A 15,419-nucleotide genomic window follows, 5' to 3' on the forward strand; every position below is an offset into this window, starting at 1 on the left:
CATGATAGCAGAGCAAAGCAAAAGATGGAGCAAAAAAAAAAAAAAAAAAAACAAAGCCAGGCAAAAAGCAAAACAACACAAACAAAACAAAACACTGTGCAAAGAAAAACAACACAACACAAAAAGAAAAAGTAAAACAAAGAAAACAAAACAAAAAACGAGGCATAAAACAAAAACAAAATAAACAAAGCAAAAAAAAAACATTAAAACAAAAAGCAAAGCAAAAATGAAGCAAAACAATACAAACAAAACAAAATTATTGCAATTAGTTACAGAACAAAACAAAACCATGACAACAGAAATATGTGTGGAAATTTAATATGCAACACTATTGCATAAATCTTAAATTTAGGCCTAAATAGTTTGAGTCTGAGCTGAAGGCAGTGATCATTACTGCTATAATGATGCTCGGTTGCACTCACCCACAGCTGGTTTCCAGCAGACTGTCTCCCACCTGCAGAGACGCCATGCCAAAATCTGCTATCCTGATGTTATTCTTCTCATCCAGCAACAGGTTCTCCGGCTTCAGGTCCCTGTGACTGTACAAGAGCAAATGAAGGAGAAGAATATAAGATGTGAAAACTGCAGCTTGAGTTCTCACACTAGCACTTTATATAACAGTACATTTGGCCTTGTATCAGCAAGACTAGTTGCATCTGAACCTGTAATGAGATGCTTTTCAATTATCTGTTTCTTTTGTCTCTTTCTTTCAGCGCTGCTAGTCTACATGACTCTGTGGGAGCCCGTGATGACAGAATGTTAAGCAGTCATCTGACCACAGGTGGACACGATTTAAAACTTTCTCTTAATTAATTTGCTGCCCCACTTTTCACTGTGTGAAGCAAGATGACATGAGTTTCAAAGACATTTTGTGAAAAAAAGTAAAACAACAAAAAACAAGGCAATACAACACAAAATAAAAAGCAAAACAAAGCAAAATAAAACAAAAAAGCAAAGCATAACATTAAAACAAAACAACACAAACAAAACAAAAAACAAAGTCAAAACAAAACTAATATAAAGCAAGGCAAAGCAACAAAAACAAAAAAGCTAAACAAAACAAAAAGCAGAGCAAAAAACAAGCAAAAACAAAAAAAAAACAAAGCAAGGCAAAACAACTTAAAACAAAAACACAACAAAAAGCAAAGCAAAACAACAAACAAAAAACAAGGCAAAACAACAAAACAAATTGAGCAAATTAAAAGAAATCACAAAACAACTCAAAACAAAATTCAAAGCAAGGAAAAACACACAAAAATGAAAAACAAAATAAGAAAACAAACAAAAACAAAATAAAGCTCAATAAAACAAAAAACAAAGCAAAATAAAACAAAAAGCAGAGCAAAGCAAAAAATAAAAGCAAACAACTAAAAATTAAGCAAAACAACAAAAAACAAAACAAAAAACAACAAAGCCAGGCAAAACAACACAAAAAAGCAAAATAACAAAACAAGCAAAAAGTAAAACAAACAACAAAAGCAAAGCAAGGCCAAGCAACAACAAAAAGCAAAAGCAAAACAAAAAATAAAGTAAAATAAAGCAAAAAGCAAAACAAAACAAAAAATAAAGCAAAATAAAACAAAAAGCAAAACAAAACAAAAAGCAGAGCAAAGCAAAAAACAAAAGCAAAACAAAAAAAAAACTACAAAGCCAGGCAAAATAACAAAAAAAGTAAAATAACAAAACAAGCAAAAGTAAAACAAACAAAAGCAAACAACAACAATACAAAATAAAGCTAAATAAAACAAAAAGCAAAGCAAATCAAAAAGCAGAGCAAAGCAAAAAACAAAAGCAAAACCAAAAATAAAACAAAACAAAGTCAGGCAAAACAATACAAAAAATACACAAAAAAGCAAAATAAGAAAACAAGCAAAAGTAAAACAAACAACAAAAGCAAAGCAAGGCCAAACAACAACAAAACACAAAAAAGCTAAATAAAACAAAAAGCAAAGCAAAACAAAACAAAACAAAAAGCAGAGCAAAGCAAAAAATGAAGCAAAACAACACAAAAAAAAAACAAAGCCAGGCAAAACAACACAAAAAAGCAAAATAACAAAACAAGCAAAAGTAAAACAAACAACGAAAGCAAAGCAAGGCCAAACAACAACAATACAAAATAAAGCTCAATAAAACAAAAAGCAGAGCAAAGCAAAAAAATTAAGCAAAACAACACAAAACAAAAAAACAACAAAGCCAGGCAAAACAACACAAAAACCCCCCACAAAAAAGCTAAATAACAAAACAAGCAAAAGTAAAACAAACAACAAAAGCAAAGCAAGGTCAAACAAAGTAAAGCTAAATAAAACAAAATGCAAAGCAAAACAAAACAAAAAGCAGAGCAAAGCAAAAAAAATTAGCAAAACAACACAAAAAAACACAAAAAAGCAAAATAACAAAACAAGCAAAAGTAAAACAAACAAAAAACAAAGCAGAGCAAAGCAAAAAAAATGGAGCAAAACAAAATGAAAAAGTAGGATAAAACAAAGTAAAACAAAGAAAACAGAAACAAAAAAACTAAACAAAATGAGGCAAAACATCACAAAACAAGGCAAAATAAAAACACAAAACAAAAAGCAAAACAAAGCAAAAAACTGAAGCAAGGGGAAAAAAACGAAACAAAAACAAAGCAAAACAAAGCATGTTTTATGTGATTACTAATGTAGTATTTTTAGTTTGCTGATTAATTCTTAGTTATTTGTTTCTTTGATATTGACATTTAAGTGATTATAAATGTTTTTTCTTCACTTTGCCAGAATCCCTTAATCAAACAAAAGATCATAGAGTTGTCTACTAAAGAAACATAACTTTCAGTCTATGGATATTTAGAGTGACAGTGACACTCCAAGTGGACATAAAACGAACACACAAACACATTTATGAACCCGAATCTCACATGGGCTAATAAAAGTGAGTATGAAGAGATTTACGCCTCAACGACATTCATGGGACAAATTACAGAGGTGGGGGGTTTATTAGCTGTCACATCGCTAACATCCATAACAGCTCTTTAAAGTCACTTTTTGACACATTAACGTCACCCAGACGTCGTAATCTCTCCTGAACAGAAACTGTTTGTTGATATGATCAGCGGCCGACCGTATATTTTCCTAATTGAAGCAAGCTAAGGTTCATTTCAACACCTCTGGTCTGCAGGTTATGGAGTAACTGGGCAGAGCAAGCTGCATGTTTGATTGATTGTGGTAATAAACATCTCCTGATGCTTTTGATTGTATCAGGTTTGCATTGGCTGCAAAAGCACTGAATGTTTCCCTCAGTCCGCCGTGAGCTCTTAAATTACATATTTATTGGCCCAGTGATAGTTTAAAATTGTAACGCACAGGTTGTTGTGTTGTTTGCTGATAGAGATCTGCATTTAAATGATGCTTAATATATTTTTTATGGTTACAATCAAAACGGCAGTTCTGGCTGAAGTGTTTCTTCACATAAAGAACCTAATAAAAAGTATCTGTTTAGCATCTGCATGTCTAAGGATTACTCTATTTATTCTTACAAACACAAGCATGGTTGGGACGTGGCCTGCTGGATTGTGCCGGTTCTGTGGTGTTGTGTTTTGATGCTTATCTACAGATGACCGAAGTTTAAACTCAACTTCATTTCTGGACCCACCCCATCCTACTACCTTCATGTCTTCCCTAGATGGTCATATTTAATAAAACAGCAAAAAGCATACTGAAATTAATGAATGAATAAATCAATAATTTAATATATGAATAAATAAAATAAACAGTAATTTATAATGAATGGGTGATTAAATCAAATAAACTTTTTAAATGAATGAATGAACAAATATTTTTGAATGGATTAATAAATTAATTATTGGATAAATAGAAGAAAATTAATCACTAAATAAATGAAATTATTTAAAAAATTATTGAATAAACATTTTTTTAAATTATCACAATTATTAATCATTCATTTAATGAATGAAGAATAGTACATGAATGAACAAATGAATGAATGAATAAAAATAATGAATCAAAAAGAACAAATGAATGGAATTAAATGCATGAAGAATAGAAAGTAAATGAACAAATGAAGGCACAAACAAACTGAATGAATGGAACAAACTGAGTGAGTGAATGAATGAATGAATGAATGAATGAATGAATGAATGAAGAATAGTGAATGAATGAATGAACCAATGAATGAACAAACAAGTGAACCAACTGAATGAAGAATAGTGAATGAATAAATTAATGAATGAAAAGTTGTAAATGGATGATTAAATAAATTAAGAATAGTAAATGAATGAACAAATGCATGCATGAATGAATAAATAAAGAATAGTGAATAAATGAACAAATGAATGAATGAAGAATAGTTAATAAATGAACAAATGAATGAAAAAACAGACAAACTGAATGAATAGTGAACAAATGAATGAAGAACAGTGAATGAATACACAAATGAATGAATCAGTAAAGAATAGTGAACAAATGCACAAATAAATTAAGAATAGTAAATGGATGAACAAACAAACTTGAGAATAGTGAATGAATGAATGAAAAATAGAGAATGAATGAACAAATGAATGAATTAATAAATAAAGAATAGTAAACAAATGAACGAATGAACAAACGGACAAACTGAATAAAGAATAGTGAATAAATGCACAAATGAATAAACAAACAACCAAACGAACAAACTGAATGAAGAATAGTAACTGAATGAACAAATGAATGAATGAATGAATTAGGAATAGTGAATGAACAAATTGAAGAAGAATAGTTAGTAAATGAATGAATGAATGAATAAAAATAGTGAATGGACGAACAAATGAATGAATGAATGAATGAATGAATGAACAATAGTGAATAAATTAACAAATAAATGAACGAACGAACAGACAAACTTAATGAAGAATAGTAACCGAATGAACAAATGAATGAATGAGGAATAGTGAATGAATGAATGAATGAATGAATGAATTAATTAGGAATAGTGAATGAACAAATTGAAGAAGAATAGTTAGTAAATGAATGAATGAATGAATAAAAATAGTTAATGGACGAACAAATGAATGAATGAATGAATGAATGAATGAATGAATGAATGAATGAATGAATGAACAATAGTGAATAAATTAACAAATAAATGAATGAACGAACGAACGGACAAACTTAATGAAGAATAGTAACTGAATGAACAAATGAATGAATGAGGAATAGTGAATAAATGAATGAATGAATGAATGAATGAATAAAAACAGTGAATGGATGAACAAATGAATGAATGAATGAATGAATGAATAAATTAATGAATAAATTAACAAATAAATGAACGGACGGACAAACTTATTGAAGAATAGTGAATGAATGAACAAATAAATGAAGGAAGGAAGGAAGGAAGGAAGGAAGGAAGGAATAATAAGGAATGGATAAACAAATGAATGAAGGATATTGAATAAATGAACAAATAAATAAACAAAAGAATAAATTGAATGAAGAATAGTGAATGAATGAACAAATGAATGAAGGAAGAGAAAATAGTGAATGGATGAACAAATTAATGAAAACAGTGAATAAATGAACAAATTAATAAAAGAATGAATAAACTGAATGAAGAATAGTAACTGAATGAACGAATGAATGGATGAATTAGGAATAGTGAATAAATGAACAAATAAATTAAAGAATGAAAGTGAATGAATGAACAAATGAATGAATGGATGGATGAATGGATGAATGAATGAATAAATAATAGTGAATAAATTAACAAATGAACAAACAAGCGAACTGAATGAAGAATAGTAACTGAATGAACAAATGAATGAATGAACGAATTAATTAGGAATAGTAAATGAATGAACAAATGAATGAATGAGTGAATGAATTAGGAATAGTAAATGAATGAACAAATGAATGAACGAACAGACACACTGGATAAAGAATAGTGAATGAATGAATGAATGAACAATAGTGAATAAATGAACAAATAAATGAATGAATGGACAGACAAACTGAAGAATAGTGAATGAACGCACAAATGAATGAATGAAGAATAGTGAATGAATAAACAAATGAATAAACAAACAAACTGAATGATGAAAAGTAACTGAATGAATAAATGAATTAATGAATTAGGAATAGTGAATGAATGAACAAATGAACGTTATAATTAACTACATGTTTTAAATGAATACAGTGAATAAAGATTTTTAAACAAATAATTTAAAAAATTGCATATTTTAAAAGAATTAATTAATTAATAAAATTAATGCTAAACATTTTCAAATGAATGAATGATTAAACTAAATGTTTAAATGAATAAAATTAAATACATCAACAAATATTCTTGAATCAATGAATTAAATAAAAGAGCTAATATTTTAAATGAATGAACAATATTAACGTGTCTAAAATGTCTATAAATACATAAAGAAATAAAAAAATAATGAATTCATCAATGAATAAATACAATAAATGAACATATTTAAATGAATGAATAAATAAATACATGGATGAACTCAAAATCATAAAGAAATAAATTGGCCCAATTAGCACTCAAACAAGCTTTACATTATTGTAATGTAAAGAGCAGCAGGCGGCATATGCAATAGTACATTAGCTATCTTAATCACACGCTGTTCACAGCGGTCTAATTATGAGAGAGTTTAATTACAGAACATGTATGTCTACATGTTCAGCAGTGCTTTGGCTTTTCTGCATGCTGGCTATTTAATGGTGGCTAATTTACCTTCTTAATGCCCCTTTGCGGTATTACTGTGCACAATATATCAGTCCACACCGAGCTCAAGAAAATTTTCTCCACTCCACATCCCTTGTTCACCAATGGGTCCTCTGCAGTGAATGGGTGCCGTCAGAATGAGAGTCCAAACAGCTTATAAAACATCACATTAAACTACAAGCAATCCACACCACACCAGTCCATCAACTAACATCTTGTGAAGTCAAAAGTTGCATGTTTGCAAAAATATAAGTTTTTGAAACACGTTACATTTTTACCGTCAAACCATTAAAAAGTTGTCTCTTCTAAATCAGGAGAGAAATATGCACAGAAGCAAAAATTTTAAAGTTGAATGTCTTAATTTTCACTTCACAAGATGTTAATTGATGGACTGGAGTCATGTGGATTATTGTGATGTTTTTATCAGCTGTTTGGACTCTCATTCTGACGGCACCCATTCACTGCAGAAGATCTGCTCCTATAAAGAAACTCCAACATTTTGACAACCAAGACAAAAGAGATCATATTTTTTCACTAATAGCCAAACATGATGATTATCATCCATTACCACTGACAGTTTTCCACACATTCCCAGAATTGATAACTGGGATTTCACAGTGGGATCCAGCACAGTGGTAACCTACAAAACCATTACAAGAGTCGGGATCTCATCCGAAACGTTCTCTAGTGGCACATAAAAACCTTATAACACAGTTGTGCGCTCAGAAAGTCAAATAACAGAAGCAAAGAAAGTGCATTTGTGCTGATTTCAGATTTCTTAAATGATCTCCTTGTGACTCGTATTCCCGCTGAGGGATTGAGGGGGGTGCTACAGTACAGATCTTTATATTTGGCCGTTATTTTTGGAGCAGGTGGGTGTCAAGTGAGTCAATATTGAAAGAATCAGTAAAATGGATTTGGGTGAGTTATTCCTGTCAGCTAGATTGCTAGTTATGCTAGCTTTGTCTGACAGCTGTTGTCATACATGGACTCTATTAGTAGATATATTTAGAGGAATATTCATGTCTAGCGATTCCAGAAGGACGATTTCGTAGGTGGAGAGAAAGACACTGAATGAACAGTCGGCCTTCAGCTATTTGAACGTCTAAAGCATTCATGCTTCGAATAGCCATGTCAATCTGTCCATCACAATAAAAAACCAGCACCCATTAAAATAAATGTCTATATTTCAAGAGAGAATATGTGTGGATGTTCAAGGACGTCTATAACCGAAATATAAGTCACTTATAACTCACTGACTCTTATAACTTTTCAGACTAGCAAATAACCAGAGACTCAACTGATTCAAATGGAGATTGACGTTAGTATGTTGGTATGCTAACAACATGACAAGGTGCGTCGAGGAACCAGATATCATCTTTTTCCCAGACCTGTTCTATCTGAGATATCTACATTGCCTAAAATGTCTAGGGTTTGGCTTTGTTTTCCTATCGTTTTCATACTTGATGAAGACAAAGACTGAAAAGTAGCTTGACCAATAGCTTTCAAGCATTCTACATAATCAACCAATCATGGTGTGTGAGAAGGTGGGATCTTTTATTGTGATTTGTGTCTAACTGGACTTGTACCCGAGCGCTTCACATCAGAGCAAGTGTTGCGGGTGCGCTACTGACCAAGTTTACTACTGTATGTAATAAAACTAGACTGTATATGTTTAGAAAAAAGAGGATTTATGGTCACTCTAAAAGGACATATGGTAATTCTAAAGGTGTGTTCACGTTAGCAATATTTCTGAAAAATTTTAAAAGCAAATAAAAAAAAGTCGATTGTCTATTATCATCACAAGTGTTTCTGTACTGGGTGCGCTACTGAGCAAGTTTACCATGTCAAAAAAATACATATGGCGCTGTATATGTCCAGGAAAAAGAGGACATATGGCCACTCTAAAGGTGTGTTCACATTAGCAACATTTATGAGAAATTTTGGAAGCAAAACAAAAAAAGTTGATTGTCTATTATCATCACAAGTGTTGCTGTACTGGGTACGCTACCGAGCAAGTTTACCATGTCAAAAAAACTACATATGGAGCTGTATATGTCCAGGAAAAAGAGGACACATGGCCACTCTAAAGGTTTGTTCACATTAGCAACATTTCTGAGAAATTTCACAAGAAAAAAAGGTAATTGTCTATTATGAAGTGTTGCCAGGTGCGCTACAGTGCAAGCTTACTATGTCAAAAAAAAAATACATATGGAGATGTATATGTCCAGGAAAAAGAGGACATATGGCCACTCTAAAGGTGTGTTCACATTAGCGACATTTCTGAGAAATTTAAGAAGCAAAACAAAAAAAGTTGATTGTCTATTATCATCAAAAGTGTTGCTGTACTGGGTGCGCTACCAAGCAAGCTTACCATGGCAAAAAAAAAACTACATATGGAGATGTATATGTCCAGGAAAAAGAGGACATATGGCCACTCTAAAGGAGTGTTCACATTAGCAACATTTCAGAGAAATTTTACAGGCAAATAAAAAAGTTGATTGTATCATATTTCCACATACATAGGGCTAAATGAATGAAAATGGTGAGAAAAGGAATAAAAGTTGTCAGTGTTTTACTGCAACTAGTGTTCATTTCAGCTGGAAACTGCTGTGAATTGGATGTTTCAAGCCGCAACAGGCACATTTTTTCAGCGTTGCACAATTATTATTTATATTACCATAACGTATCAATTAACCCAAAAAAGGTGAAAAATGGAGGTGAAAACTATCTTAATTATGCATAAAATGGTTAATTTGTGTAATTAATGCACATACTTAAGCATAATTATGCTGCCACCATTTGGTCCAGCCGTCACACACACCTGTGATGCTAAAAACTGCTGTCTAAGCAGGTTTCACCAATTAGAACATATACATAATGTTTGAGAACAATAGAAAAGAATAGACAGACAACAAAAAGACAAACAGACTGCTTGACAAATTGTGAGACGAATACTGAAATGGGAAAGGACAGAAGTGGAAAAATAGAACATTGGATGGGTATTTCTCCCATCAACCCCTGCTGACTGTCCCAGCATGAGATCAGAGGGACCGGGCGGCTCTCAGTCATATATGAAGTAAGCAAACGCCGGGGAAGTGTGACAGCATGACAGGGACATTTCTCATCGCTGCTGTAGCATACTGCCCTACTGCTGCTCAGTGTGAGGCCTGCAGCTCTGAGAAATGATGCAGAGACCAGAGACCAGAGTCTGCGGGGCTCAGCAAACACACTAAAGGTGCAGAAATAAGAGCTGTATTACTGATCTGAGACCAGTGTGTGGCTGTGATTTATCATATATGACACTCACATGGTGTGCATGACAGCGTGTGTTTATAACGGAAAGATTGTGTTGAGATTGCATGTTTTACTTTGTTAACTGTATAACTTTGTCACTTTATATGCATTTATTTTTTCATTTGCACTTTTAAATGTATTTGTCTCATCAAATCATGATTAGTTAATATACAGTATAATCAGGGTATCCTTTAAGATATCATGTAAACACCACCATACATGATTATTGTAATCATTCAGTTTCATAGTACAGTCAAGCCCGAAATTATTCATACCCCTGGCAAATTCTGACTTAAAGTTATTTTTATTCAACTAGCAAGTTTTGTTTTTATCAGAAATGACACAGACGTCTCGCAGAAGATAATAAAACGATGTACAAGAGGCATTATTGCGGAAAAAAATATTACTTATCTTTTATTTACATTTGAACAAAAAGTGGCATGTTCAAAAGTATTCATACCCTTCTCAATAATCAATAGAAAAGCCTTTATTGGCTATTACAGCAATCAAATGCTTCCTATAATTGCTGACCAGCTTTTTGCATGTCTCCACTGGTATTCTTGCTCATTCATCTTTAGCGATGAGCTCCAACTCTTTCAGGTTGGAGGGTCTCCTTGCCATCACCCTGATCTTTAGCTCCCTCCACAGATTTTCAATTGGATTTAAGTCAGGACTCTGGCTGGGCCACTGCAAAACATTAATGTTTTTGTCTGCTAACCATTTCTTCACCACTTTTGCTGTGTGTTTTGGGTCGTTGTCGTGCTGAAATGTCCACTGGTGCCCAAGGCCAAGTTTCTCTGCAGACTGCCTGATGTTGTTGTTGAGAATTTTGATGTATTGCTCCTTTTTCATGGTGCTGTTTACTGTGATTAGGTTCCCTGGTCCACCGGCTGAAAAACACCCCCAAAACATTAGGTTCCCACCACCATGTTTGACAGTGGGGATGGTGTTCTTAGGGTTGAAAGCTTCTCCTTTTTTACGACAAATGATGGCTACATCATTGTGGCCAAACAATTCAATTTTTGTTTCGTCTGACCATAAAACAGAAGACCAGAAGTCTTCTTCTTTGTCCAGATGAGCATTTGCAAAGGCCAAGTGGGCTTTTGTGTGCTTTATCTGGAGAAGTGGTGTCCTCCTTGGTCTGCGTCTGTGGAACCCAGTGGTGTTCAGTGTCTGTTGGACTGTCTGCCTTGAGATGTTGCCACCAGCAGAGCCCAGATTCATCAGGATGGCCTTGGTGGTGATCCTTGATTCTTTTTTACGCTCTCACTATCCTCCTGGCCAGCATAGGTGACACTTTTGGCTTCCGACCACATCCTCTTTGCTCTGTAGCCACTGGAACTTCAAAACATTTAGATAAGGTCTTATAGCCCTTTCCTGACTTGTGAGCAGCCACAATGCGCAGCCGCAGGTCCTCAGTGAGCTCCTTTGTCTTAGCCATGACTGTCCACAAACCAACAGCAGAGAGCTTCTGTTTTTCACCTGTTGAGTTGATTAAAACAGCTGTTCCCAATGAATCAGGGTAATTAGGATGCTTTAGAACAGCTTGGACTATTTGGAGTGGTATAGAACTTTGGATTTTCCCATTAACTGGGACAGTTTGCAAAGGGTATGAATAATTTTTGAACATGCCACTTTTTGTTCAAATGTAAATAAAAGCTGAGAAATATATTTTTCCAAAATGATGCCTCTTGTACATTGTCTTATTATCTTTTGGGAGAAGCCTGTGTCATTTCCGGTCAAAAAAAGAACTTGCTGGTTGAATAAAAGTAACTTTAAGTGTGAATTTGCAAGGGGTATGAATAATTTCGGGCTTGACTGTATATATCAAAGTACCACAGTATTACCATCTGATACCGTCAAAGTATTTTATGAGGCAATTCTTGCATCTTGCCTGTAATATGTGAATGCACACAAATGCCAATGTGTATGCATGTGGCGTAAAAAACCCACAGTGATACACTGATTAACCATAATACTTCTCTTTTATCTCTAAATAGATCGGCTTGATAACACTCTCACGAGTTAAATGAGAGGATTTGCTTGTTTATCCAGGTGTCAATTTTTCTCAGTATTTCAGAGCTGCAGCTCAGAGTAAAGATTCTGCCTTCAAGTCACTGTTGTCTGAATGATCATATTTACGAGATGAGAGCACATGAACGACACCATAACCCTTGGAAAATGTATTTGTGGCAGTGCCAGAAGTTTGCCACAGGGGTTTACTGAAATGCTGTGTTTTTGTAGGGGAATGCCCTGCTGAAAAAACCAGCATATGCTGGTTAGGTATGTTTTGGTGCTGGGATGCTGGTTTATGCTGGTCCCTTGCTGGTTTATGCTGGTCCCTTGCTGGTTTATGCTGGTCCCTTGCTGGTTTATGCTGGTCCTTAGCTGGTTAATGCTGGTCCTTTGCTGGTTTATGCTGGTCATGTTGCTGGTCAAGGACCAGCATAAACCAGCAAAGGACCAGCATTAACCAGCAACATGACCAGCATAAACCAGCAAAAACCAGCAAGGGACCAGCATAAACCAGCAAAGGACCAGCATATACCAGCTAAAACCAGCATCCCAGCACCAAAACATACCTAACCAGCATATGCTGGTTTTTTCAGCAGGGTGTCTTAATTAGCAGTGAAGAATCTTAAGATTTCTGGGTTTTTCTGAGGCAAAACCATGCCAGAAACTAATTGGTACTGATGATAATAAGGTTTGATGATAATAACTGTCGACAAAACAATTAGTTTGTATGTATTTTCTGAACTGTTGATGAAGAAGAGTAATAAAACTCGCAGAGAATCAATCTCTAATGACCATTCTTTGCATTTAGTCTCATTAGCATTAAAAAAGTCCTTAGCAGTAGGTGGAAAAAAAATTGAGAAAGCTATAAAAAGTTCTTCAACTTATCCATTTGGATTCGACCAAAGTCATTTTAACGCACATTATGTCATAATTTATCTTAAGCAGGAACTTCCCAGAAGGTCTTGAAAGCAGCATAAGAGTATTTACTGTGGTTAAAAGACCATTTTGCACAATTTGTCCAGACTTTGACTCTTTATTTGAAAACAAAAGGCTTGATTAAAGCTGAGGACGTGGTTCAGAAGTCAATATTGGCTAATGATGTTTGTAAAAGAACATGATCATTATACATCGTCGGTTAAGCCCTCAGCTTTTTCAATTTTCATAACCCTGTTTTATGCTTCAGCGAACCAAACAAGACCAATTATCAAAAACAAACGAAAATGCCAGCTTACAGACATAACAGCCTCAGATATTTTGTCAAATTAATGTAATGAATTGGATACAGAGTTTTTGGTCGAAAAAATGCACTGATGTGTGAAAAGCTATCAAGAAGCTAATTCTTTCGGGTAAAAAAATGTTTTTATCTTCAACTGATGTGATCAAACTTTTTTAGCATTTACCATCTGGTTGTGTTTGAGTCATTTTTTGATTGAAAAATTTTTCACAATATTAAACAAAAACTATGAAGATTTGCACTGTTTCTCACACTAGTGTGCTTTACTGTTTGATCAGGAAGTTTGTTTTAAATGCTTTTATTTCGTACAAAATTGCAAAAAGTCACACTTGTGGTGTTCCCGGTCAAAAATAACTGGACTCCAAACAAATGCTCTTGTGTTCCTTGTTTTGTGTTTCTATTTAGGCCTACATCTGATTAACTGTTAGCATCATTTATCTGAGAGTAGGTACCTCGTTTTTTGAGTGAAAAAAAAAAATCATTATTTATGAATAATTTTCACAATATTAAACAAAAATGTGTACAATTTTGCACTGTTTATCATACAAGTGTGCCTTAATGTTTAATGAGAAAGTTTGCTTTTAAATGCTTTTATTTTGTACAAAATTGCAAAAAGTCACACTTGTGGTGTTCTCGGGTCAAAAATGACCGGACTCCAAACAATTGTTTGCAAATCTCTCATTATGCTATATTATCACCAAATATTGGATTCAATCTTTATGTCAACTTGTTTTCTTTTTTGTGATTCTTTTTGCATCTGATTAATCGTAGGCCTCATTTATCTGAAAGTAGGCACCTCATTTTTTAAGATAAAAAAGCATTTTTATATTTTTTACAATATAAGATATATATATATAAAAAAATATGAGAATTTGCACTGTTCATCACACTGGCGTGCTTTAATGTTTAATCAGGCAGTTTGCTTTTAAATGCTTTTATTTTGTATAAAATTTCACAAAGTCACACTTGTCAAAAATGGCCGGCCATTAAAAGTGAATAGGGAAGATCACAAAAACAGCCTTTATTTTGAAATGCTTTTATTTTCTGAAAAGGGGCAAAATGTAACACTTATGCTGTTCCCTGTTAAATCTGAATTCCCTGATAAATTTTTATAATTTTTAATCTCATATTGTGAATTTTTTTTTTCAATCAAAAAATAAGGTACCTTATTTCAGATAAATGAGGCCTACGATTAATAAGATGCAAATAGAAACACAAAACCAGTCCTAAATGAAAGAAAACAAGTTGACAAAAGATTGAATCCAATATTTGGTGATAATATAGCATAACGAGAGATTTATAAGCATTTGTTTGGAGTCCAGTCATTTTTGATCCAGGAACACCACAAGTGTGACTTTTTGCAATTTAGTACAAAATAAAAGCATTTAAAAGCAAACTTCCTGATTAAACATTAAAGCACACTAGTGTGAGAAACAGTGCAAATTTTCATAATTTTTTATCTCAAATTGTGAAAATTATTCTTTTTTGTTTTTACTCAAAAAATGAGGCGCCTACTTTCGAATAAATGAGGCCTACGATTAATCAGATGCAAATAGAAACACAAAACCAGTCCTAAATGAAAGAAAACAAGTTGACAAAAAGATTGAATCCAATATTTGGTGATAGTACAGCATAACGAGAGATTTATAAGCAGTAGTTTAGAGTCCGGTCATTTTTTGACCGGGAACATCAAAGGTGTGACAGGAATCTGAACACAACCAGAGGGTTAATTAATAGCCCAGAAACACACAAAACATGTCACTCAATCATCATTTAAACATGCAAATAAGAAATACCACATCCAGACCCTCCAAAAAAGCAGTTCAGATGAGGACTCTGATCATAAATCAAGAAGAGAAACTCTTAAGAGGCGACGTGCCTCGCTTTGCCTTTCCTCGGACGGCTCTTGAGAGAAAAAAAGAGCTTGAGTCTGATATCTTGATATGGTTATAATCGAAAGCCCCGGGGTATGAATATGAATTTAACGAGCACAAGAGGGAAGAGCTCTTGCCAGCTCGCCGGTCGCCTCTAATCTATTAAGTGTGAAAAAGGTGGGAAAGACTAGGCTGGACTGAGTTTTAGAACGCATTGCTATGGTTTTGTGTTAGGATCAGCTTTTCTTTTGTGCTTTTTATCTGCTTTGGAACATTTCAACCCTAATAAT

At 33.6% G+C, this 15,419-nt stretch overlaps 1 protein-coding gene across 1 annotated transcript in view; it reads right to left on the minus strand.

Moving 5' to 3' along the window:
- Positions 1-418: 418 nt before the first annotated feature.
- Positions 419-15,419, minus strand: part of LOC141301437 (serine/threonine-protein kinase BRSK2-like) — a 53,406-nt gene continuing 38,405 nt past the window's right edge. The window contains exon 5 of the mRNA XM_073831664.1: positions 419-539. Within this exon, the coding sequence (XP_073687765.1) occupies positions 419-539 (121 nt within the window). The remainder of the gene's footprint in view (positions 540-15,419) is intronic.

The sequence above is a fragment of the Garra rufa genome, chromosome 25 (genome assembly GCF_049309525.1).
Source record: "Garra rufa chromosome 25, GarRuf1.0, whole genome shotgun sequence".
NCBI classification, from domain to species: domain Eukaryota; kingdom Metazoa; phylum Chordata; class Actinopteri; order Cypriniformes; family Cyprinidae; genus Garra; species Garra rufa.